The sequence below is a fragment of the Protopterus annectens genome, chromosome 8.part0 (assembly GCF_019279795.1).
Source record: "Protopterus annectens isolate FY-2018-M chromosome 8.part0, PAN1.0, whole genome shotgun sequence".
Lineage (NCBI taxonomy): Eukaryota > Metazoa > Chordata > Ceratodontiformes > Protopteridae > Protopterus > Protopterus annectens.
The window spans coordinates 1477160380-1477186585 of NC_056741.1; the positions used below are offsets into that span (position 1 = coordinate 1477160380).

Below are 26206 nucleotides of genomic sequence, written 5' to 3' on the forward strand. Positions count from 1 at the left end.
CCCCATGCAGACAGATAATAGCAGTGCGACTGCTGAATCCTACATCAGTGCACTGTATGAACACATACACGAGTGCATGGACCATGCCATCCCAAATAGAACCAAGACACTGTCCTCCAAAAAAAAAGAAGCCAATCTGGTGGTCCCCTGCCATTAACCAACTCTACAACAAAAGGAAGAAACTGTTGCAAAAAAGGGTACAATCTCAAGACTGGAAAAACTCCCTTGTTAGCCTCAGTTAAAGGCTGAGATCCCTCATAAAATCCTCCAAAGCTAGTTACTAAAACAAAATTGCCACAGATTCCAAAGACGATCACAAGGCATTCTTTAGCTATGTCAAAAATCTCAATGGCAACACTCAGATCTGCTCTGAGTTACAGCATAATGGCACTAAACATACAGAACCAGCTAATATCGCCAACATCCTGGCGGATAGGTTCAGCGCAACCCCCCCCCCCGAAAGAACACATCAGTATACCAGATGAAAGCCAAGTCCCTGTAATCACAGCCACACAGGTGAAATATGCACTCACCAAAGCCAGAAATACAGCATCCATGGGACCTGTCAACATCCCAGGCTCTGTTATGCACGAACTACAAAATTAACTGGCACCCCATCTAACTACCATGTTCAATCACAGCCTCACTACAGGTTTTTTGCCCACTGAATGGTGCCCAGCTATGGTGATCCCACTCCACAAAGGCGGATCCACCACGGACCTCGGGAACTACTGACCCATCAGCCTGACGAGTCTCATCTGCAAGGCCATGGAACGTATTATCATGGAACTTATAAACAAAGACATAGGTAACCTGCAAACTCTGGACCCCACCCAGTTTGGGTTTGTGAAAGACAGATCATGTCTCCTAAACCTGATTGACTTCTTTGAAGCAGTCACCAAAAGCCGTGGACGAGGGTAAGGCAGTTCACACAGCCTACCTAGATCTTGCCAAGGCCTGCGACACCATCCCCCACTCTGGTATTATTGATAAACTCACGAGACTGGGTATAAAACCCTATATCAAGTGGTGGGTGACCAACTGGCTCAACAACAGAGCCCACGCAGTGAATGTAGCCATTTCCAAGTCACACCTCATCACAAAAGGTTTCTCATCCAGAAAAAAAGAGGTCATTGTCCCCCCTCGACTCTGCCCTCATTAGATCCATTATAGAGTACAATGCCCCATTTGGGATGTACTTCACAAGACATTTGCAGCAACTGGAAAGACCGCAGAAATACCCCATAAAGAGTATCACCGGCCTTAAACAGGTGCCCTATGCAGATCACTTTAAGAAGCTCCAGCTCTATCTACTCTGTCACATATTGCCTACTCAGAGGCGATTTCTGCCTAACGTACAAAGCCATGTCAAACCCATTGCTGTTGGACATGCTACACTTAGAAAAATCCCAATCCCTGTGGGCCACATGCTCCAGAGACCTTAATCTTGTCACCATGATTAACAGAACTTGCTGGAGGGACATGTTCCTGTCTCAGAGACTTCCCATACTATGGAACAAGTGGCCCTTTCATGTCAAACAGAGCACCTCACTGGCCCTGTTTAAGAAAAATCTGGACAACTGGATGGGGCATAGGAAATTACCCCGAGTATCACTTCTGTGGCTCTGTTTGACAGGGGCACAGGTAACTAAACTTCTGGGAGGCTAAAGCCAGGGAATCTTTGTGGCTAGGCTTGTATAGGCCCTAGGGCTGATAGCCTAGTACCTACCTATGAACCTTTGTAGATGGACCATCTTTGTGCAAAGGTATGGCACTTGCTGTTCTTCATTTGTGAGGCATGAAGCCTGTTTGGAGACTATGGTTAAATAGTGATTCCAGAGGGCCTAATAGGTAAGGTTTCATACTATTTAGAAGGCAGCCTGGGATATTTTTGGGGCTGAAAGATGCAGTGTTCTCTGCCTTAGAGAAAATATTGAGGACCTGTTCCTTTGTGATAGTAGGGGAAATTATATAAGATGGCATTTCCTGAGAGGAGGCAAGGGGAAGAGAGGGGTAAAGTTAGAGCTGAATTTGTCTGCCAGTAGGTTTGCTATATCTTCTGGCTCAGTATAGGTGGCTCCATTAATAGTGAGCTCTGCAACACAATTGTGTATTGCCTTTGAGACTGCATAAATAGCCAAAGAAAGCCTTGGGGTTGACTTTAACTTTGGTGGACTTTATTTGTTCTCTGAGTTATTTGTTTAATTTGATGAGATTCTGTTTATCCTGCTGGGTGCTACACCTCCTAAGTTTTGACATGATTTTCTCACTTCTGTTATACAGACTATTGATGTTGTGATTCCACAAGAGTGGCTTGTTTTTTTTCTGAGTTAGTTCTGCACTTATTCGTGATGGGTGCAGCTGCCTCTTTGTAGTCATTAACATGTTTGTATAGGATGTCTGTGAATAGTTATGTGTAGGCTGCAGTGTTCTCAGGATTTAGGCAGGCTTGAAATTTTGCCAGGTTATCATTTAATAGTAGAAGGAAGGTAGCCATAGAATACCTTGTGAACATTTCTGGGATAGGTGGGTTTCTGTTTTTTTCACTTCAAACGAGATCATTTTGTGGTCTGACCTTACCAGAGAGGGTATTATCCAAGGGAGTGTTCGGTGCTCTCCCATATTAGTGAGGACCAGATTTATTATGTTTGTACCCCTGGTTGGTGTACTGACAGTCTGGTCCAGGGAGTTTGGGTTTACAAAATCCAGGAATCTCTGTGCCTGTGCATTTATTGTCATATAGGATTCTTGGTTAGTAGTAGGGTAAAGTTGCCTATAAATATGGCAGCTGGTTGGATTGTGTTTGTTTCCAGTAAGTCTAAATATGTGTTATATGTTTTCGGAGTGTAAGAGGAAGACCTGTAGCCTTTAAGGAAGTGATTTGGGATTTTGCCTGTGGTCATTTAAATATTAAGAAGCTTAAGTGCATCATCCTGTTTGATGGACTTTGAGGTATATTTATTTTTGATGCAAATCAAAACACCTCCACCTTTAGTTCCTGACTGTGTAGCAGCTGCTCTAAATCTATGGAAGACATTCTAGCCTTGCACTGCCAGGGTGCTGTCCATGGCTTTAAACCATGTCTCTGGGTTTGCATAGACCTCACCAGTCTCTAGGGTGGGAAGAGCTTGTAAGGAATGGAGTTTTTTGTTTAGACTTCTACCAATGAGCAGTAACACCTTTAGATTTTCTTGGAAATATTTTCAGTTTGGCATTGCCTAAAAAGGCAGTATATGGGAGGACAATGTTTTAGCTAATGTTTAAAAGCCTAGATGGTAGAGGTGCAGACTATCCCTTGCAGAGCAGAGTGTTCTATTCACCATCTCCTTCCCTGCTGAAAATATTGCACCCCCCTTACAATGACACTAGAAACTAAGCCAGTTATTAAAGTCCATCATCTTCTGGTTGTATTGTGGCATCATCCTTGGAGAAGGTAGAATGTTGCTCAATCCTAAGCTCTTACTAACCTGGGACACACATTTCAAGAGCTTCATGATGTCTGTCTCCATGTAGTCTCTGGAGGTACATCACTGGTCATTTGCATCCACATGGACTATGACTGAATCATACTGGTACATGTGGCCCAATGACTTGAGTGTGTACATTATATAGCAGATCCTGGCCTGTGCGAATCAACTGATTGTGACTTTCTTCTTACTCAGCCTGGTGAGCGAGACATCTGTGTGTCTCACAATGGAGACTCCAATGACTAGAATGTTGGGTTGTGTGGTGGCTTGCCTTATGGGCTGAGAAGCAGGGGCTACGTGAGATGTGGCTGTAAAAATTTACGTGGGTTATGCTTTGAAAGAGTGCATTTGGGATAGCTGAAAGGATTTATGATGTATGCTTCATCTGGGAGGTCTTTGGGGTTTAGGAAGGTTACATTTAAGTGCATATGGAGCTGCTTTGCAAGGAATGCTGTGTATCTTCTGTTCTCACACCTGGTAGATCAATTGCTGACACTGCCGTGCATCATATGGGGGTATTGCACTCCTGAGAGTGCCATCCTTTGGATGAGACATTAAACCGAGGCTGTATTTAGTTGATGATAGCTCAGGTGGATGTAAAAGATCCCACGGCACCTATCAAAAAGAGTAGGGGAAGTTCCGATTCCTTGGCCCAGTTTATCTTAGTAGTATAAATACCAGCTCAGGTCTCCCCTGAAAACAGGCTACTAGTTTAGTGGGACTAACCTGGTCAACAAAGGATAAATAAATAAAATAAATGTGAGTGTGTGTGTCTGCTTCATGCTGTGTGTGATTTGTACAGTGTGTGTACTACTGGCAAGGTGATTGATATTAGGAGTGCTTTTATGACATTGTGTAAATACATCTCACACATATCTTATCAGTTTGTTTAAGAATTAGCTGGTTATCAGTAAACATGAGGCAATTTCTACAGATTATTACTCTTCATTGAGATTTACCTTTGGATATCTCTGCAGATGAGCCCAAACACCTTTTGGAACTGGCATGTGTGTGCTGGCATGTGTGTGTGTGTGCATGCGTGTGTGTGTGTGTGTGTGTGTGTGTGTGTGTGTGTGTGCGTGCATGTGAATGTAGGGGGGAGATAGGATTGATGAGGCTAAGTCCCATTCACCTCTTTTAAGGACAAGGGCATAGGGACCCACTGGGGGCACACTTGTAAGGCACAAGCACAGGTAGATACTTGTCATGGCAGTGACATAGTGCTTTAGTTTAAAGGAGTGGACATTTAAGGGATTCATTAAAATGCAGATGGAGGTGTTTTCCTTGTGACATCATTGCATATCCCCTCACATGTTTTCAGCCCATGATGTCAGTGGGAGGTACAGCAAGAAAAAAGCTCATTTGCAAGCTCCAAAATGATAGCCTCTTGCCTTGTCCGTTCCCACTCCTAATGGGTTGTTGATTGTGCCTCTTGGAACCTTCACATGGAGAAATAGAGGACATCTATGTGTAAGGCTGTCCTGTAAGGCACACCTTCTTGGAGTGGATCTCAGCAAGAGATTGTCAACAAACAGGGAACTGCCAAGGGTGGGAAAATTAGTGACCTGGCACTGAGGAAGCATGGGGTCTGTAGCAGCAGTGCAATTAGATTATTACCCAAAATTACATTACTCCCCCCAAAAAAAAAAACTTCTCCAAAGGCAACAGAAATGTTAAATTATTTGTGTGAGGAGCACAGTACCTAAAAGAAAAATGTTGCATTTGGTGTCCGTTACAACTGTTACTTTGAAAACTTGTAGTAAATGACTTAAACCTTACTTTTTTTAGAAAATTATTGGGATATGAAAAGGAAGGAATGCTGCAGGGCTCTCTCATCATGTTGGCTTCAAGACATTCAGTGGCAGTTGACTTTTCATATCTCAAAAAAAAAAATACATACGTAAATAATGTAAGTGTAGTTATGCTCCTTTGACCTCTCTAGGTTTTATATCAGGACCAGGCAGCATGGAAGTTTGAAAAAATTAGCATCTGAAGTTATCTCTTCCTTTTTACTACTTACCCATCTTGATACTGACACAAAAAATATGACTGTGGATCAGTCTTTCCTTGAGCCTCTCCACTTGTTTGATATCAGGACAGAGAGGTCATATGACTTTTCTGCCTCCTTGTATGACTTCTGTTCTTAAGTGTACATATTAATTGTCGTCAAACTCTTCATTCTCTGATGAAAGCCTTGTACAACAGAAATACCTGGACTCGTTCGCAGAGTAGCCCTTAGAAAATGTTAATGATGGGTAAGGTGCACCTCTCCCTAAATTTTACAAATAACTTGAAATAATTTGACAAAGGGAGAGTGGCCCACTAATCTTCTGCAAATGATGTCACAATAGGCGTTTCATTTTCTGATAAGTTGTCCTGTGTGGTCCCTCTTCTGGTGGTTGCTACCAATCTAATCTGTAAAAACTATGATAAAGTCGCTCCTGTTCCAAGGAGGACTAAATGTATCATCTAGCCTTATACAGGTTGAATTTCTGGTCTTTGATACACAAGCCAGATACCCTTGTTTTGACAGCTGTCCTTAAGAAGTGTGTAGCTCCCTAGAGCCGTGCCATCCATTTGCCTGCAAAGAAGTCTGGAGCAGTGGATCCCTTATGGTTTTGTGTCTGTTGCTTTTTCTTTGAGGGTAGTAAACTATATTCCACACATGTTGGATTTTCTTTTGGCTCTTACTGATGAAAAGCACCAGGTACAGGACAATTGCCATTTTTAACCACTAAAAGAGAAAGTCTTGTCCCAACCATAACTTTCAGCTGCCCATATTTTTGCAGACTGTCTAGATTTTTCCCTCCTATTTATGGTCTGTTCCTCATAAAATTTGTTTTCTGGCAAACCACTAGAGATTGAAGTCACTAAGTAACATACATTTGAGTTTCAAATTTCATATCCTTCAGAAAATGCATGCTAATAACAAATCCTGTTATTTTAGCAACTTTCTAAGTTTATAAGAGCATTATTTAAAATATGTCTCCATTATTTTAGACTTTGTCCAGCTTTCTTGCAGTAAGAGGTTGAGAGGTATGGTCCCAACCAGCAGTCATTTCCATTATGACCAGCTCCCTGATAGATGTTGTGTGTAGCATTGCTGTACATTAGTGTCCTCAGTCAACATAACCCAAGTGTGCCAACGTGATCTTCATGAATTCCCCATTCAAGGACCCATGTATTTATGAACCTGAAATGAAGTTGTAAGACAGAGAAAAAAATGAAAACTGCAGTAGTCTGGAAGAAATGCCAACTCTCAAGGCATCTTCCAGACAGCTTGCATTCCCAAAGAAACTTCCTTTACTATCTTTGGGTGGCTGTATCCCATCTCTAGGTAGTCATCAGCAGCAACCCAAGGGCCTTGTCTTACTGTCCTTCTCTGAAAACAGTCAGGGGCTACCTGTTCCTTCACCTGTCTACATTAAAATTACATACACAGGAAATATTGATTTGTACTATAATATCCAGAAGATACACCAGTCCCTTCTATGGCATAACTGCCCTCACAAGCTCTAAATTTGCCTGTTGTCCCACTCCTTGAAAAACAAGTTGCAAGAAGGGAGATTCTTTGCTTTCTCAAATTTAAGACAAAAACCAAATGTCTAAGAGGTCCCACAAAACCACAAATGCCCAGGATTTTATTTCAGGTTCTGTTTATGCCAAGAAAAAAAAAAGACCCAAAGACCTTTTTTTTCTGAACAGTTTCATACACTGAAAGTGTGCGCGTGTATATACATGTAATATATATGTATGTCTATATATATATATATATATATTTTTTTTTTTTTTCGCAGTGGATTCATTCCTTCCTTTTTTATTTGTACGATACTGGATGTACTCTTTGGACTTTCAGAATGTATACCCTACCTTTTCATCAAGATTACCGAGTAGTCAGAGAGGAATTTGTGCTTCTGTTTAAGAGCCAGCCACTCCCAGTTCTGGGCTCTTCCATTTGTCCTCACTGTGGCCTCAAGGGTGTTCACAAGAGGGTGCATGGAACCAAAAAATTTCCTTACTTAGACGAATGTCTGTTAACTGCTTTCCAAGCAGTACAGCTAACCATGAAACATCACAAATGAGCTCCTCCCACCTTGTCATATTCATTAGGTACAGCTTAGATTCCATAGAATGCACAGCACATCCTTCATTTGACATAATATGCAACCATCAAACAAGGTTTCTGTACTTCCAGAATCTCAGACTTTCTGCTCATCTCTGCTTCCATGCACTGGATCTTTTGGCAGCTACAAAACAGTGGTGGTTCATACTAGATGCCACCTGTGGCTGTTGAAATAGACATAGAGTCCACTGATTTCAGATTTTTTTGTGCATCTTTCAAAAATCTGAATGGTGCATCAGTTATGGTGGATGCATCTTCTCAGCTTAACTGAGGCAACCTGTTTCACTTTCCCACTCCAGTTTTGAGAGTCATCATGTAGCAACCTTGCCTGCTGTGTTGATATACAGGAATAAAGCCATAACTAACTTTGTGACCGAGTTTAATTACTGGTTCTGGCATCTGCTCAAATTGGCAAGGGATGAGTAGGAATGTGACCAGCTCAATTCTGCTTGGAATAGGGATGGGGTGCATATGCACAGGGTGCTTCCACCAGAGGAGACTGGAGGCTAGTGGGGCACCAGATCATAGGGATTGGGGACTGTGAGGATTCTGTCTGAGACAGTTACTTTTCCTCACATAAGTTCATTATATCCCCTCCACAGAACTAGAGTGTGCATGTACAAGAGTGGGATTATGTACACATGCTAACAAAATAATTCATCCAGAATCTGCAAGCAAAAAGTGGTGGCTTTTAGGCCTTTTTCCCTTCTGTGGTATCTGAAATCTTTAGTATAAGCCTGGACCGGTGGGGTTAAACTGGGTCACAGGATTCTTCTTAGTATAAGAGGAGCAGAGGTTACAATGACACTATACTGCTGCAGATTGTTATGCCAACATAAACAATTACCTGCCAACTGATTAGAAAAAAAATGGAATTGAGGGCAGTCCTTCTGATTCTCGAGGCCTTCTAGGACTTCCTTCCCTAATATATCATTTCCATTTCCATATACAAGGTTGGGAATATTGGCATCTCAACACTTTGGGGGGCTGTTCATATCTTTTATGTTGAGAAGCCATGAGAGTATGGGGATGGGCTATGCTATTCAATCTCTTTCTAGTAGGCATCCACTTTCCAGATTAGGCTAGTAGACAAGCTTAGCTGCTGCTAGCAGATGCCATATGATAAGGTTCTCATTCTTTGGTGGCTCAGAAAATTTTCTGGCACTTAAGCAGTCCGTAGTCCAGCCTATTTGCTGGGGGGGGGATACAATAGGACTGCTACAATCCAGAAATGGTTGCCTGATCTTCATTTCACTTTCTCTTATTTTGTCTGTTGATCAAGTTCATCCAGAAAGATAACAGAAGTACAAAATCCTTCTCATACCTCTGTATTGGCTTTGACCAACGCAATTCCCCTTCTCCTCTCTCACCTTTTATAGAGGCCCTTACTGTTGCACATATCCAGGAAGCCCTTGACTCACCTGTTAGGCAGGCCACTCCTGGACATTCAGTCTTTCCAGTTAACTTGGTGTCTTCTCCTCCAGTTGCAAAACTGGCAAGCAGCCAGTCCTTCTTTTCTAGAGTAGCTCAGATTAGTTCTTTGGAGAAGCCTATTATGTGCAAGGTTTGCAAATATGAATGGACTCAATTTTCTATCTGTGGTATTACCAAGAAAATGGAACCCTTCTGTGCTCCTGTTTCATCCACACTTGAGGATCTGGTGCAGATTATTGATTTGGTACTTAATTATCATCCATCAAAATGTATTTAGCTAAAGTATTAGTTTGTCATAAGGTCATTAACTCCTCATCATTAGCCTCACTGAAAGTCTGTAGACCCTTTCCCAAAGTCTTTAATTTACTGAGTCCTATCATTAATAAATCTAATATTACATGGAAATTTACTGTTTTTGTTAAGGAAATGGACATCATCTCTATTTGAACCTTCAGCTTTTACATTCTTGAAATACCTTTCTTAAGACACTGCACTGTGACTTCTTCAAGAAGAATTTTTGAGCTAAAGGCCTTCTCAGTTAAATCATTGTAGCTTGCTGCTTCATAGACATAGAGTCACTATCTGTATACATTTTTTTCTTCATGCCAAAAGTAGCTACTGGATTTAACCTCACGCAATACATTCATTGTCCTGTGTTTTTATTTCATTCAGCCATGGAGGTACTTTCTCTTTTGTATGGATATGCAGTATTGGCTGAGGTTCAGTGTTGACAGGACAAAGTCTGTCCGTAAAGATAGCCAACTTTTTCATTCCTATCATCTATAAAAAAGTAGGTCAGAAAGTTCCTAAAATCTCCTTAGCAGGATGACTTTATGGCCTCATCTAATTCTGTTATATTAAGTACAATAAGCCTGTTCCTACTGCTCTAAAGGTTGTTTCTATCAGAGCAGCTGCTATATCTACAGCCATTTTCTGAAGTACAGCTCTAGATGATATTTTTAGGGACACTTGGTCTTTTGTCCATATCTTCACAATGTGTTATAATCTGGATATCATCTCCAGGCCCATGTCTTTATTTGGTACTAACTTTGCATTATACGGACCACCCAGGAGGACTAGCTTAGAGCTGTATTCTACTGTTAAGGACGGACCTTCTCTTACCATTACAATAATAATAGAGCTGCAGAGCAGGTATATCCTCTGTAATGTTCTCCGTTGCTTTCCCCTGCCGCTGACATAGTATGTTTTGAGGCTTAATTTTCTACATGCTGGAACTTTGCACAGCTCACCTTAGAAGCGGAGGCTTACAGGATGAGGGATATAGAATATGGATGTCCTAAAATGCTTTACTTGTCGAGCAGCTCTAAAATTTGCCAGTCTTATTCCTGCTGTTGCTGGGTATTGACCTGCCCTGCCAGATATGTCATTATGTTAAGTTTGTAATTTTCATTCCTACCTGTAAGTATGCATCAAAGTTAACTTTGCAAGGTGAGTCAGTGAAGATATTACTTAAGAAAGGGAATTTCATCATATGAAACTCCTGGTTAATGTTGGAGCTTAAGTGTCTTTTATAGCTTTTAATTTCTCTGCACTGTCATGAAACATTTGTTTTAACTGTTTGTTTCAGGTTTCATATCTATAGAAAATCTGCATGCAAATGAACATTGTGTTATGACTTGTAAAACAGTATTAAAAAGTAAAACTTACTGTGTTTATTTTTCTTTTTTTTTTTTTTTTGGAACACAGGACAAATTTCACAAAATGGGTATACCACTTGAAAGCTGCCATTCAAAAGTCAAGTGGTTTTTGGGAGGGGGGGTTTAGAAAGGGTTCTGCTTCTCTCCCACCTCTTATTCAAACCTTAAGAATAACCTACCTTGTGAAACATGAATCCTTTGTTTACAAAGTGTGAATGTCAAGAGGAGAAGGTAAACACTTGCACCACACCACACTCATCACATAGTCCCTCAAAACCTACACCACCAAAACACACACACACAGAAACACAAAACACACACCTACATTCATGGAGGCTCTCAAAAAAAATCTACACAAGCACCAGGGTCCTCCAAAGCAGAAATGCAAGCAAACTCCACCCCCCAACGCAACCCAAATGACACATAGCCCACAAACTCAGTGTGCCACTCAACCACAGCCCATAAGGCATAACAACGTACCTAACACTCTAATCGTAGGTGACTCTATAGTCAGGCACACTGATGTTCCACTCACCAGGCTAAACAAGGAGAAAGTCACTGTCAGCTGCCTGTCAGGTGCCAGGGTCTGCCACATAACGCATGCACTCAGGTCACTCCACAGCAAGGTACAAATATGACTCTGTCATTGTCCATGTTGGTGTGAATGACCTGAGACGTATCTCCCTGGACTACATGAAAAGAGACATGGAGGAGCTTTCTGATCTTGTAGCCCAGGCAGGTATGACCCTAGCCCTGAGTAGCATCCTGCCATCACCCAGAATGATACCACAGTACAAGGACAAAATGATTGACTTCAACAATTGGCTAAGCTTCTGGTGTCATTCTAAGGGGATCCAATATCTGTCTGCCTGGGATGACATGATCGACAAACCACGATGCTTTGCCAGAGATGGCCTGCACCTGTCACCCTTGGGATTCCGGAGAGTGGCTAAGGCTCTTGCCACCCATATGGTGCCATTTTTAGGCAAGATTCAAATGACAAATTCACCGCTGTAACAGGTACAAGCAATCAAAATCTGAGGGTAATGCTACTCAGTGCTAGTAGTCTAAATGCCAAAATGCACTCACTCGAGGCACTCCTTAAAATGGAGAACATCGACATCTGTGCAGTGACAGAGACCTGGTTCAAGGCTCCAGAGAGCACCCCTGCATTACCAGGCTATAATTCATACCACACCTTTCGGCCACCTAACTTGGACCGAAGCACTAAAGGCGGAGACGTGTCCATATTCATTAAGGATATCCACACCTCCAGGCTAGTTGCTCAGCATAATGCATCTGAGATTATCCAAGTGCAACTAACTCTGGGCAAGACTGCAATGCAAATTGTAGCTTGCTACAGATACCCCACCATGCCCCAGGATTCCCACTCCTCATTTCTTGAGACCCTGGAAAATATTAGGGTACAACCTAACACCCTAATAATGGGCGATTTCAATTACCCCACCATTAACTGGGAAAACTACTCATGTACCAACTCTTGTGCTTAACATTTTCTGGAATTCATAAATTCCAATGCCTTTGATCTGCTTATCCACACCCACACCAGGGGCAGCAATATCCTAGATCTGGTCATTACCAACATGGGCAACTGGTGTTCCACACCAGAGGTCAAGTCCTCATTGGTCAGATCCGACCACAAGCAAATCACCCTAGACATCCACATCCCAGCCCCACCCCCCATTAGGGAAACCACCATAAAAATTTCTCCAAAGCCAACTTCACGCTTCTTAAGACAGAAGTGGCAAACTTCACGACACCCATGCTGATGGACAATAGAGATATGACTGCTGAATCCTTTACAATTGCACTTTATAAGCACTTACACGAGTGCATGGATCATGCAGTCCCTAACAAAACCAAGATGCTATCCTCCAACAAAAGGAAGCCAATCTGGTGGTCCCCTGCTATAAACAAACTCTACAACAGAAGAAAGAAACTGTTGCAAAAAAGAGTAAAATCCCATGATTGGAGGAACTCCGTGGTCAGCCTTAGTAAGAAGCTGAGATCCCTCATAAAATCCTCCAAAGCTAGTTATGAAAACAAAATCGCCACTGATTCTAAAGACAACCACAAAGCATTCTATAGCTATGTCAAGAATCTCAATGGCAACACTCAGATCTGCTCTGAGTTACAGCACAATGGCACTAAATATACAGAACCAACTGATATTGCCAACATCCTGGCAGATAGGTTCAGTGCTAACTTTACCCCTCTCTTATCCCCTAAAGGGCCCATCTCTATACCAGAAGAATGCAAAGTACCTGTAATTACGGCTGCACAGGTAAAAAACACACTATCCAAAGCCAAGAACACAGCATCCATGGGACCTGACAGCATCCCAGGCTGTGTTATGCATGAACTACAGAACGAACTGGTACCCCACCTAATTACCATGTTCAGTCATAGCCTCACCTCAGGCTTTGTGCCCACTGAATGGTGCACAGCAATGGTTATCCCACTCCACAAAGGGGGAGCCACCACTGACCCCGGGAACTACCGTCCCATTAGCCTGACAAGCCTGGTCTGCAAGGCTGTGGAGTGTACCATCATGGAACTTATAAACAATGACATTGGTAATTTCCAAACTCTGGACTCTACTTAGTTCGGGTTTGTAAAAGGCAGATCTTGTCTCCTAAACTTGATAGACGACTTTGAAGCGGTCACCAAAGCTGTAGATGAGGGTAAGGTGGTACACACACAGCCTGTCTAGATCTCGCCAAGGCTTTCGACACCATTCCCAACTCTGGAATTATAGACAAACTGACTAAACTAGGTATAAATCCCTATGTCACAAGATGGGTTGCCAACTGGCTCACTGACCGAATCCACACTATGAAAGTAGCAGACTCTAAATCCAACTTCAGACCAGTGACAAGTGGAGTACCACAGGGTTCAGTCCTAGGTCCCCTCCTGTTTGGTATCTACTTCTCTGAAGTACAGGCTAACACAAAAGGTCTTTGGCTAACAAAGTTCGCAGATGACTGCAAACTAGGAGCCATAATCAAATCTCCTAATGATGCGGACATCCTACAAAAGGGCCTGACTATGCCTGGTGTCAAAACCATGGCCTCAAGCTCAATGCCAAAAAGTGCATTGACATCCCTTTTGGTAAAAACTCTGTACCCATGAGCTACCACATAGGCAGTAGTCTACTTAACACCAAAAGTGTGATGAGATCTTGGGACACAGGTGGACAGTAGTTTCTCCTTTGATAATCACATCGCCACAGTAGTCAGGAAATCCTTCTACGTGGCACACCTCATCACAAAAGGTTTCTCATCCAGGAAAAAAGAGGTCATTGTTCCCCTCTACTCATCACTCATTAGACCCATTATAGAGTACAATGCCCCTTTTGGTATGTACCTCACAAGACATCTACAACAACCAGAAAGGCCACAGAAATACCTCACAAAGAAGATTATCGGCCTCAAACAGATGCTGTACGCAGACCGTCTCAAAAAACTCCAGCTTTACTCCGTTGCATATCACCTACTCAGAGGTGATCTCTGCCTAACATACAAAGCTATGTCAAACCCAGAGCTGTTGGACATGCTCCACTTAAAGAAATCCCATTCCCTCCGAGCTACACACTCTAGGGACCTAAACCTTGTCACAACAATAGACAGAACATGCTGGAGGGATAGATTCCTGTCCCAGAGACTTCCCATACTCTGGAACAAACTACCTATCTATATCAAACAAAGCTCCTCATTAGCACTCTTCAAGAAAAATCTTGATGATTGGATGGGAGATAGGAAATTCACCCCGGGGATCACTTCTGTGGCGCTCCTTGACAGGGGCACAGGAAAATAATTTTCTTGGGTGACAAAAGCCAGGGTACCGTTTGGCTAGGCTTATATAGGCCCCAGGGCCAATAGCCTAGTACCTACCTATGAACTTTAATATTACTTTCCGAGAGAAATGTTCCTTTGGTAAAGCATTACATTAACAAAATCTATTCTGACTTCTTATGAACTGGTGATCTGTGTGGCACTCGTGTCTCAGGAACATAGTTAACATGGAATTATCTTATTCAAGACTTAAACTGCTCAATTCTTATATGAAATAATCACATGAATACCATTTCACCTTTTTAACTGGAGCTGAATATATCAACTGTGTTTACTTTCCTTTACATCGTCAGTAAATTACATTTTTGTGCTATTGTTTTTGTCTATTTTAGGATGTCCAAGAAAATCCAAATACTAGTCAAGGTAAGCAGTTTTTTTTTGTAATATTGAAAACTAATGCTAGCATTATAATCTGGAATTTGAAAAGTAGCTTTAGTCTTATTGTCTTATGAAAACCTGTAACTCTGAACTTGTGATACACTCACTTAAGCTTCCACATTACTTCTGGAAAAAAAAAAAAAAACAGGTGTGTGAATATTTGCTATAAAGATCAAACATGCTGGTCTTGCACTTATAGACGTGCTTTTTGTGGATGCTTGATCTTTTTCCATATTGTTTCATTTAGTTCTCCACAGAACTAAACAGTTATACATAGTATATACTATATTGTCATCCACAATATCCAAAACAGTACCTTCTGTGACATTTAAGATGTTATGTTTTCTGTAATGCATTCTGTAAAACATGGTATTTTTGTAATTTTGTAACAGTAGTGCTTTTCACAGTACAAATACTGATGTTGGCTTACTGAGATAGGGATGCAATTTTTAGAAGTCATTTTTTTTAATATGAGAGAGATGATATCTGGAAGTACTATCTCGAGGTCTAAAAATTATAAACGTGTATTTCACTTAAGCATTTAATTAAGTCAGACTTCTTGTTAAGACTTAAAGCAAGTTTTTAAGATTTTGCAGCTTCTTGAGTGAAGGTGTGAGGCACTCCTAAAGTTCAAGACATTAAACACACACACACACACACACACACACACACACACACACACACACACAAAAAAAAAACAAAACAAACAAAAAAAAAACAGATGTCTGGATTTTGGAGTGCGACTTAGGATTCTAATTTCTTGCTTTTGCGTAGCTTACTGTTGATCTTAAATTGTGATCAGACGTGCTAAACTCAATTACCTTAATGCACGTAAAGGCTACAGGAATGATGCCTAATTTTATTAATTCCTGTTTTGCTGGAAGGTATGTGTTCTAGACAGAAATAGATTTTTATATAGCATCTTGAAGACATCTGACAGAACAAAGGCATTTTAACAAAAGTAACTGCAGCAGTACTTTGAAGGACCAGCTGTTATACTTTCCCATTGCTAAGCAAGGATTAAAGGCTGCAGTTAGCGAACATGGAAAAAATAAAAATTAATGCAGTTGTAAGTATGTGTGAGGGAGTGAATGAATGCAACAGAGACACAGAGAGAGAGAGGGAGAGAGGGAATGAACAAGAGATAGTACTTCTGAACTTCTTTGTTAAAGAATTCTAGATAAAGCCAGTAGTAATGAGGAGGAAAAAAAACTAAAATTGGGGACCATTTTTAAAAGTAACCCAATTCACTCAACTGATTAAAGCTGAATAATGCCTCCAGGTGTTTCTGCAATTACATTCTGCTGAATAATGCCTCCAGGTGTTTCTGCAATTACATTCTGCTGATGTCTCTTGGTGTCAAATATTGCTTGTTCATATTTGTATTAATAATTGCCAAATCTTTCTTCATATGTAGTATTAAAAGACTTCCTCTTACAGCTTGCACAATGGCACACACAACTACATTGATATTTGACCTCTGTTCAGTTCAGGTAAAGAGATCTTAATTGTTGTTTATATAATATTTATTTATATTTTCATAAATTTCATGATTTTTCTAAGTATCTAAACAACCAAGTAGCACAGACAGAACTGCTTAGCCTCGTATGAAAGCTCTCAGCTGGATGAAAAAAACTCTGCAGACAGTATGTGTGTAACCTGAGTTGTTAATGAGCTGTTGTAAGTTGTGTACAAAATATTGCAAACATAATAGTTACAGTATTTACTGTGATGTATAAAATCCAGTTTAAAACCTAGAACCTGAAGAATACTACCATTATAAAAAAATAGCTTGTGCTACGGAGTTTGCCATTTGCATTTCTTAACACCTATGGTTAGGGTTACTGAGTTAAAGAGAGTTATTGTAATCCCTGGGAACATAATTGTGTGCGTGTGTTTCTGTTTATATATTTTGAGTGTTTGTTTATTTGTGCTACTTGCACATGTACGTGTGTGTAATTCTATATATGTGGTGTGATGAGTCTAAAATCGTTGTGCTTCTGAGCGTGTGTATGTATGCATTAAATATTTATCTAACTTATATTTTGGATGTAAAATACATCCTGCAGCAGTCACTACATATGCTACAGGATTTCTGAAAGATTAAGAAGTGGAACTATTTTGCATTAAAATGAAAAAAAAATGCTTATGCTTAACAAATAAAAAAAAAAATGAACACACAGCTCACTGTGTAAGCACAATGATGCCCCCCAGAACCTTCCCTTGGACAGTCTATTATTTCCCTTAGAATGCCCTACTTGTTAGGCATATTTTGCATAGAAGTTGGGTACACCATACAGAGGTAGACAGATGGCTAATTTATTTATCGGTTTGTATGTGTTCTTAGAGAAGATGCACTAAGTGGAAAGAAATTGAAAACACCAAGCAGTTGTTGTTCAGTTCTCTATATTAGTACATTTAATACATTATGCCAGATAGCTAGCAAAAATATTCCATCCTAGAGTAAAAAATATTTACAGTGAGTTAGTTCATTTGGAATGGTAAGTTGCCTAGATGATGTTTACAGAAAAGTTGATGCCAACGCATTCCATCATTACAACTGGCATAAACCAGTTCAATGACTGTTTTGCAGTATTGTTTTAAGAGGCAATACACATAAGTAATCTAATTGCTGAGACCTTGCCTGACTTTCTCTGTCTCACTGTCTTAGGCTGTATGGCTAGCAAACATGCAGCACAAGTGGGTTTAGACTGTACTGTCCAGAGGCAAAATGATTTCCTTCCAAACACTCCAGTACCTCGGTCTTGCCCTTTGCTAAATGTCCATCCCTGTCATAATAGTGATGCATGTGATCTTAATTAATTTACATTAGTCTTCTTCTGGAATAGCATCCTGGTGTTTAATAGATCTTAACCTTTCCAAAACCTTTTGGTTATGTAGCCTTATCTCTTGTTTTTTTTTTTCTGCCACCTTCCAACATCTGTCTTTGTTAAACTGAGCTAAACTTGGCTGCAATCAGTCTATGTTTTCTTGCCCTCGCTACTGGGGTGCTAACTCTTTGTGCCCACTCTATTTGGATGTCATGCCAGGATATCTCAAATACAGTTTTTAAGGAAGTTAATACAGTCATGCCCCTTGATTTGTTCTAAGATCACTGAATATTTTAAATTTTCTGTGTGGGTGTATTCTTCCAGCCCAATCAATTTTGCATGCTTGTTTTTCCTTGATTGGCTAGTCTCTGTTTAATCTGTCCTTTTGTATTCTTTAGTTACATAGAGTGGCTGGAAAGAGTCTCTTCATTGTCTTTCATCTTTCTTTTGTTGGAAGCAGTATATTAAACTATAAATCTAATGTTGTCCAATTCATTCCATTAACCTGAAGGACTCTGTTCTGATGCTTGGAACCGACTGTCCGCCGTCTCACAGCTTGAGATTCCAAACTTCAACTCCTCCAACCTACCCATAATGCCCCCCCCCCCACTTGACCTCAGATCTTGTTTTCTGTGTTTGGTGTTCTCTTTAGAAAGTGATTTGGGTGAGTTTTTCTAATTTTGAATCTTCCTACCCTTTTCTATCTTCTGCTTTGCCTTTCTAGTTGTTGGGATTCTATCCTTTAGGCTTTAGTAGGATTCTATCCATTAGGCTTTAGTATAAAAAAAAAAAATCTTCTTTTTTTCTTTGGCTCCCTTTTCTTTTTCTCCCTATGGCTAATCAGAAGCCTTTGGGTTTCAAAAAGTGCACTTCCTGTAGAATGAAGATTCCTTTATCTGACGTCCATGGGGAGTGTGTCTACTGTTTGGGGCCTCTCCATTTGGAAACTCCTTGTGATATATGTAGGGCTTTTCACCCCCTGGCTCTGGAGGATAGGAGAAGCAAGCTCATTTTCCTTTCCCCACCTCTGGGCCTCCTTACACATCAGGGGCTTAACCTCTGGCTAAGAAACCCAAAGATTCCCTGGAGTCCAAGAGGCTGTCTCCCAGGCGATCCTCCTCGGAACTTCTGCAGAAGAAAGAAAAGTCTTCAGAACCAACTCATTTGGCTCTGAGTTCTCTTACCTCCACATCCCCTCCGCCCTGTTCCTCCTCTTTGGCTACGAGGCTGAGTAGCGTCCTGTCAGTGTTGGCTCTGGCTGTGTTTGTGCCAGGGTCTTCTCTGCCAGTGCCTTCTGGAAGGTCTCTGACCCTTTCCCCACTGAGATCTACCCTACCTCCCTCCTCAGCTTTGTCTAGGTCTTCCTGAAGCCTGTCTTCTAGGAATGTAGGTAAGCTCATAGGGCAGTTTTTTGAGACAAAGATCCAAATGGGGACCGTGTCCACTTCTGGATTTGTGAGGCTGTCCCTTTTCTATCCTATTCTCTGCTTTGCTGCTTGGTTTTGGAATTTTTGTTTCCATTGGGTCCCAGGGTGTCAGAGCCAATAGGGATTTCTTCTTTGCCCCTGACATTTTTCCTGACTTGCTCGGCTCTGGCTGCCATGGTTCAGAGCATGTATTGGAGCCGTAGTGTTGAAGTCTGTTCCAGGAGGTTGACTTTGACTCCAAAAGTCTCTGAGCTTTCTCTTCCCCTTGGGGCCTTGGCCTTTGATAGCTTAGCTCCAACTCACCTGTCTGAGTGGGAGGCCTGTTCTGACTCCCCTCTCTGAGAGGAGCCCCGTTCCTTCTGGGAGATGTTTGCACCAGTGGTTTAGGAACCAGTGAGACAATTCCAGGTAGTTTGGAGTCTTTCCACTTTTAAAGTGATGGAGAGGGTCCTATCTGTTCCTAGGACCCTCGGCGCTTACTGCAACTGAACCTCCCCTGTCCCACTCTGGAGCTGTGCCTGAGACCTCTGAGCTACCACATGGACAGCTGGTCCTGGAAAGCCTCGACACTGTTTAATCAGTGGATCCCCAAGCTTCTTCTGATACCTCCCAGGAGCACCCTCCCAAGGAGGTGCTGTGGAAGAGACCATGTAAAATGAGGCATGTGGAGTCCCCGATGTAATCCCTTGCCACAGATAATGATTTTGAGGAAGGGAAGGTGAAAGGTCTCCCAAATCTCCACCCGACGCGGTCTCCTTTGGAGACATCCTTGAAATCTTTCGCCAGAAGAGTTGGTGGTCCTCCCAAACCCTTTCCGCAGAGGAGTCTGTGTTGTGGGAGGCTTTCAGGGCCAGTCCGTCTACCACCTGGGTGTCCCCTCCCCCCGGCCAACCTACTGATCCAGTGGGTGTCTTCGAGGGCTTGGAAGGAACTGGATATAGTAGAACCCATCCCCAAGCATGCTGATAAAATTTTAAGTGCCCCAGCTGACAGCTGAGGAGGGGAGGTGGGGCAGTTTTGGACCAAAGGCATCCCAGTAGCTGCCTTGGTTGTGGCATTTGCTGCTTGGTTTCAGAGTTTTGAGTTCCATTAGGTCCTGGGGTGTCAGAGCTGATGAGATTTCTTCTTCACCTTTGACATTTTCCCCAACTTCCTTGGCTCTGGCTGCTTCGGTTCAGAGCATGTGTCTTGGAGCCGTAGTGTCAAAATCTGTTCTGGGAGGTTGACTTTGTCTCCAAAGGCCTTGGAGCTGACTGTTCCCCTCGAGTTCTTGGCCTTTGACAGCTGCTCTGACTCCCCTTCTCTGAGTGTGAGGCCCATTCCCTTTGGAAGGTGTCTGCCTCAGTGGTTTCAGCCCCGTGAGACAGCTCCAGGTAATTCAGAGTCTTTCCATGTTTGATGTGGTGGAGAGGGTCTGCTCTGATCCTAGGAGACCCTCGGCACTTACTGCAGTGGAACCTCCCCTGTCTCACTCTGGCTCTGTGCCTGAGACCTCTGAGCTACCACATGGACAGCCGATCCTGGAAAGCCTTCACACTGTTCAATCAGTGGATCCCCAAGCTTCTTCCGATATCTCCTGGGAACCACTCTCCCAGGGAGTGGCTTGGAAGAGACCATGTAAAAGAAGGCACATGGATTCCCCTATGTAATCCCTTACCATGGATACCGATTTTGAGGAAGGTGAAGGGTCTCCCAAATTTCCACCCAGCAAGGTCTCCTTTGGAGATATCCTTGAAGTCCTTCGCCAGAAGAGTGGCTGGTCCTCCCAAACCCCCTTCCCTAGAGGAGTCGGTGTTGTGGGAGGCTTTTGGGGCCAGCCCATCTACCTTCTGGGTGCCCCCCGCCGGCCAACCCACTAATCCAGCTGGGGTCTTCGATGGCTTGGAAGGAACTGGATACAGTAGAACCCATCCCCAAGCATGCTGATAAAGTTTTAAACACCCCAGCTGATAGCTGAGGAGCAGTGGTAGGGCAGTTTTGGACCAAAGGAATCCTGGTAGGTGCCTTGGTTGTGGTAGTGGCCACCAAGAAGGAGCTTGCTCAGAAAAGCTCCTCTGTCCACCCCCCCCCCCAAATAGAGAATCCTGGGCTTTGGACAGATTTGGTAAGAGGGTCTGTGCATCATGTACTTTTGCTCTTCAGGAGTTGAACTACCTCTCTTACTTTACCTTGCTACAAAGGGACTTAATTCAGGACATTTCTAGCTCAGTCCCGGGGTCCATACCTTCTGAGGAGTAGGAGTCTGTATCCACTAGGTTGGCCACCCCACATTCCCTGGCTAATGCGTCCATGGGTCTCATCTCTTGCACTGCAGAGGGTACCTCAAGGGTGACTGGTTCAGGCATTGCCATTAGGCATCATGCCTGGATGAGGCTGTGCGATTTTGTAGAGCCTTTCAAGCAGTCCTTCATTATTGCCCCCTTTGTTGGCTCCCCTTGTTTGGGCCTGTGATACGTGACACCTTGACCCAGATTGAGAAAGATGGCAAGACCCAATCTGCCATTGGGATCTGTTTTTGTACTCCACAATGGACCTTTTCTTGGAACCAGCATGGCAGTAAGAAAATGTGGTTTATGAAGTTGCAGTGCCCTTTCCAGGGCACTCGGGCAGACCTTTCCCCCTGAGGCAGAGGGGAATATAGTCGGAATGTTAGACGCCACTCATGTGGCCGAGGTGGGGGGGGGCAGCAAAATCAAAGTTCATGGGAACCTGCCCCGGACAAGCCTTCCCAGCAGTCCTGAAGGGTTGCCTAACTCCCCTCCTCTAGAAGCAGTTGGTGGACAATTTTCGTTACATCCAGAAGCCCGGCAGGCAGGCCATCACACACACACCAAATGGGTGCTAAGGATTGTATCCAGAGGATACTTCATTCCCTTTACCGACATCCCTAAACAAAAATTTTGCCTCCCTGATGTTCCACCCATTCATAAGGAGGACGCTGCCCAGGAAATAAGTTACTACAAAAACGGTCATTCAAGAGGTCAGATCAGTCATTTACTCCATATTCTTTTTAGTACCCAAAAACACAGGATCTGCAGCCAATATTGGATCCCACATACCTGAACAAGTCAGTGAAACACACCAAGTTCAGGATGGTCACGATTCAATCTATCTTACCTCCCCTGAGGATGGGTGACTGGATGTGCTGTATAGACCTCAAGGATGCATAATACCATATCAAGATGTACAGATGATCCAGGTCTTTTCTGCAATTCAGGCTGGGACCCAGTTAGTACCAGTTTTGGAAGCTTCTGTCTGGGCTCACCATAGCCCTCAGGATGTTCATCAAATGTGTAGTGGTAGTTGCAGCTCATCTCTGACTGCAAGAGTATCAGATATTTCCATATCTGGATAACTGGCTCCTAACCGTGTCTTCTCCTTCAGGACGGGGGATTACTTCTTTAATCTAGCTTCCAGTCTGGTCATAACTATAAATTGGCAAAAGTCTCAACTGGATCTGGTTCAAACCATAGACTTTATAGGAGCACATCTGGACACAACAGTGGCTAAGGTTTATTTTGCATCGGACAGGGTACAAAATCTGAGGTCACATGTCAACCAGATCTTAACTGCTCCAAAACCCCCAGCCTCTCTGAATCTGCAAGCTTTGGGCTGCATGCAGCAACCATAACCCTTCTCCCAGTGGCACATTTTCAAATGTGCATTCTGCAGTGGACTCTAGCAGAACAGTGTTCTCTTCTCAGAAATTCCTTGAATCTTCCTATAAAACAATCTCGTGTGTGTGCAGGGATTCTCTTCGTTGGTGGATCCAGTCACCGGAGGTGAATCAAGGATGACAGTTTGTTCTTCCCTCCCTAACTACCATGTTGACCAGACGCCTCCCAGTTTGAGTGGGGTGGGACATTGTCTGGGCCAGATGGTCCAAGACACGTGGACACTCCAAGAGATCAAGTTGCATATCAGTGTCCTTGAGATGAGAGTGGTTCTTCTAGTGTTGCAAGAACTAGGCAGATTTTTTCCTCTGGGCACAATTGCGATCCAAACAGACAACATGTCAGTGATTTGGTACCTCAACAAACAGGGAGGGACTAGGTCTTACCCCCCTTTGTTGAGAAGCGATGAGGGTTTGGCTGTGGGTGAATTCTTCCAACTACTTTCTAGTGGCAGTGCACATTCTGGGGGAATCCAACATCCCAGCTGACAGACTCAACAGAGTGCTGATGACGCCTCATGAGTGGTCCCTGAACCAATCCATGGCAGAGGCAATCTTCCAGAAATGGGGTTATCCTTGCCACATCCTCTTTGCATCCCCCCTCAACAACAAATGTTGCAAGTAGTTTGCCTTGATCCTTTCTCTGGGACAGTCCGCCAAGGCCACTCTGGTTCATGCACGGCCCTCCAGTCTACCTTATGCCTTTTCCCCTCTTCCCTTGATTTCCAAGTTCCTACAGAAAGCTTTCATGTTGCAAAGCAAAGTGATCCTCATTGCTGCCTTTTGGCTTCGACAAACCTGGTTCACCTTTCTTTGGTCTCATCTGATTTGCCCCCCGATGAGGTTATCTATTGTCTCATCCGTTGGGGCATCCATATCCCAACATTCAAGCCCTGAAATTAACCGCATAGTTTCTCCACTTTCAATGATGGCTAGCTCTCCCAGGCTGTCTTCTCCAATACAAGACATTTTGATTTCATCACACAGAGCTTCCATTTCCTTTTCTGGAAAACTCTTTTCCTAGTAGCTATTACCTCGGCCAGGAGAGTGTCTGAGCTGCAGGCTCATTACACTTAGTTTCCATAGTTGGTTTTTCATAAAGAAAGTGTTACCCTATGTGCGAATCCTTCCTTTTTACCCAAGGTGGCTAAAGAGACAAACATTAACCAGTTTCTTGATCTTCCAATTTTCTTCCTTCAGTATCAGAATAAAGGAGAATACACCTTACACATGCTTAATATGCACACTCAACTTTGTTTTTACATCTATATAACTAAATCCTTCAGGAAGTGCGATCAGTTATTTGTTTCCTTTTCAAATGCCAGAAAAGGTAAGGCAGTGACCAAAGTTCTTTAGCCAGATGGTTGAAAGAATATATTATGTTTATCTATTCTTTTAAAGGCGTTCCCTTAACAGGTATGGTAAGGGCATATTCTACAAGTTCCATGGCCACGTCTCAAGCTTTTTGGTTCAGAGTTTCTATTCAGGACATTTATAATATAATATAATCCACGCCTGTCCGTGCATAATACTTAAGCTACTGTTACTGCAGCGCTTCGGTCAAGCTTAAGTATTATGCACGGGCAGGCGTGGATTATGAGCTCCCTAACGAGATGATCCCATCAAGTCTGACCGGGTAACAGGATTGAATCAGCCCGCCGTAGAACTGATGGATGTTATCTGAGACAAAGTCATTGTGTAAAGTTTAATTGTGACTATAAATGCTTAAATGTCTAATGAATCGTGGATTATTGGCTTGTTTCTTTGGTACAAAAGTACAATTTGCAACAAGTACGAAAGTACTACTGAGTTTCTGGATACCTTGACGGTCTGTCTGTGTTCTTTGCAACAGTTTTTTCTGTATTTTGGGCAGTTTATTTGAGAAGTCTAGTAGAAATTTCTAGGAATTATATTCCTTGGTTGAGCTACTGATGTTCTGTTGTTGGGAGATAGATACATATATATGTATGTCTACATACATATATATATATATATATATATATATATATATATATATATATATATATATATATATATATGTGTGTGTGTGTGTGTGTGTGTCTATATGTGTGTATCTATATATATATATATATATATATATATATATGTGTGTGTGTGTGTATATATATATATATATATATATATATATATATATATATATATATATATATATATATATATATATATATAATGTGTCTGTGTATGTATGTGTATATATATATATATATATATATATATATATATATATATATAGGGTCTATATCACCATTTCGAATAGTGAAAACTCCAAACGCTGATTAATCAAACTCAACAGTTCGAAATCCATAAACAGTGAACTCACGGCACACCGTTTTTTTTCCCCAGGGAAACAAAAATTAAAAGATTAAAATTTTCAAAGCATGCAGGAATCATTTGCAAAGATGGCCTCACACTCAGAATCGTACTCTAAGCAACCCTTTTCAGATTTCTGTAACAGCAGTGGCCATTACCTTAGGATGGGGAGAATGTCAAAAGCAGGAAATCCAAAGTGTGTCATCACAGACAAGGCACATAAATATTCAAGAGATGAGTATGGTTCTCCTTATTCTTCAGGCGTTCCAAGAATCCTTACACCAGGGTGCAGTTGGCATCCACTCCAAAACATGTAGGGTGTGAAGCATAAGCAAGCAGTAAAACTCAACTACTGCCCCCTCTTTTGAGAAGTCATGTGGTTATCAGAAGGGGCTGTCAACAGACCGCATTTTAATAGCCATTCATAGACCTGGGAAGCCAGAACTTACATGATACATTCTGTCCACTTTAACTGTAGGACTGTTACCTGCTGGCACAGTTCTGGGTGTTATTTATTTGATTTTATTGACATTTGATTGCTGGGAAAGTCTGACTGTGTAAGAGCCCATTTTTAGTGGAGGCCCAGGGAGAAAACCTCCAAAGTATTACAAAATATTTTAAGAACAATAATTTTACAATCTTCAAAAATAATACAAAAAACTGTTATGAACCAATGTTTTTCATCCTCCAACTCTTGGATCATTATTTGCATCAACCATTGTGTCAGCAGTGACTACTTTTCCTATGACCCTGTGACTTCTGTGTTGACAATCACTAGGGCACAGGACAAGTTTTCAATACCAGTCTGGTCAGCATCTCTATTGATACTGATTCCTTTGACATTGTTAGCCTTGGCCTTTGTACCAATGTTTTCCTTTGATCTGATGTCAGTCTTGGTCTTGGGAGCCATGCAGATTATTTTGGCACTAACTCCCTTGACATTGAAGCTTTTTGATTTGAAAACTCTTTTGGGACTAAGTCTGTTGATATCTAGGAAGAAGTGACACTT

The 26206-nt window shown here is 42.2% G+C and overlaps 1 protein-coding gene across 1 annotated transcript in view; it reads left to right on the plus strand.

The window, feature by feature from the left end:
- Positions 1–26206, plus strand: part of TTC12 (tetratricopeptide repeat domain 12) — a 1640087-nt gene that overhangs the window by 153152 nt on the left and 1460729 nt on the right. The window contains exon 3 of the mRNA XM_044081062.1: positions 14890–14920. Within this exon, the coding sequence (XP_043936997.1) occupies positions 14890–14920 (31 nt within the window). The remainder of the gene's footprint in view (positions 1–14889; positions 14921–26206) is intronic.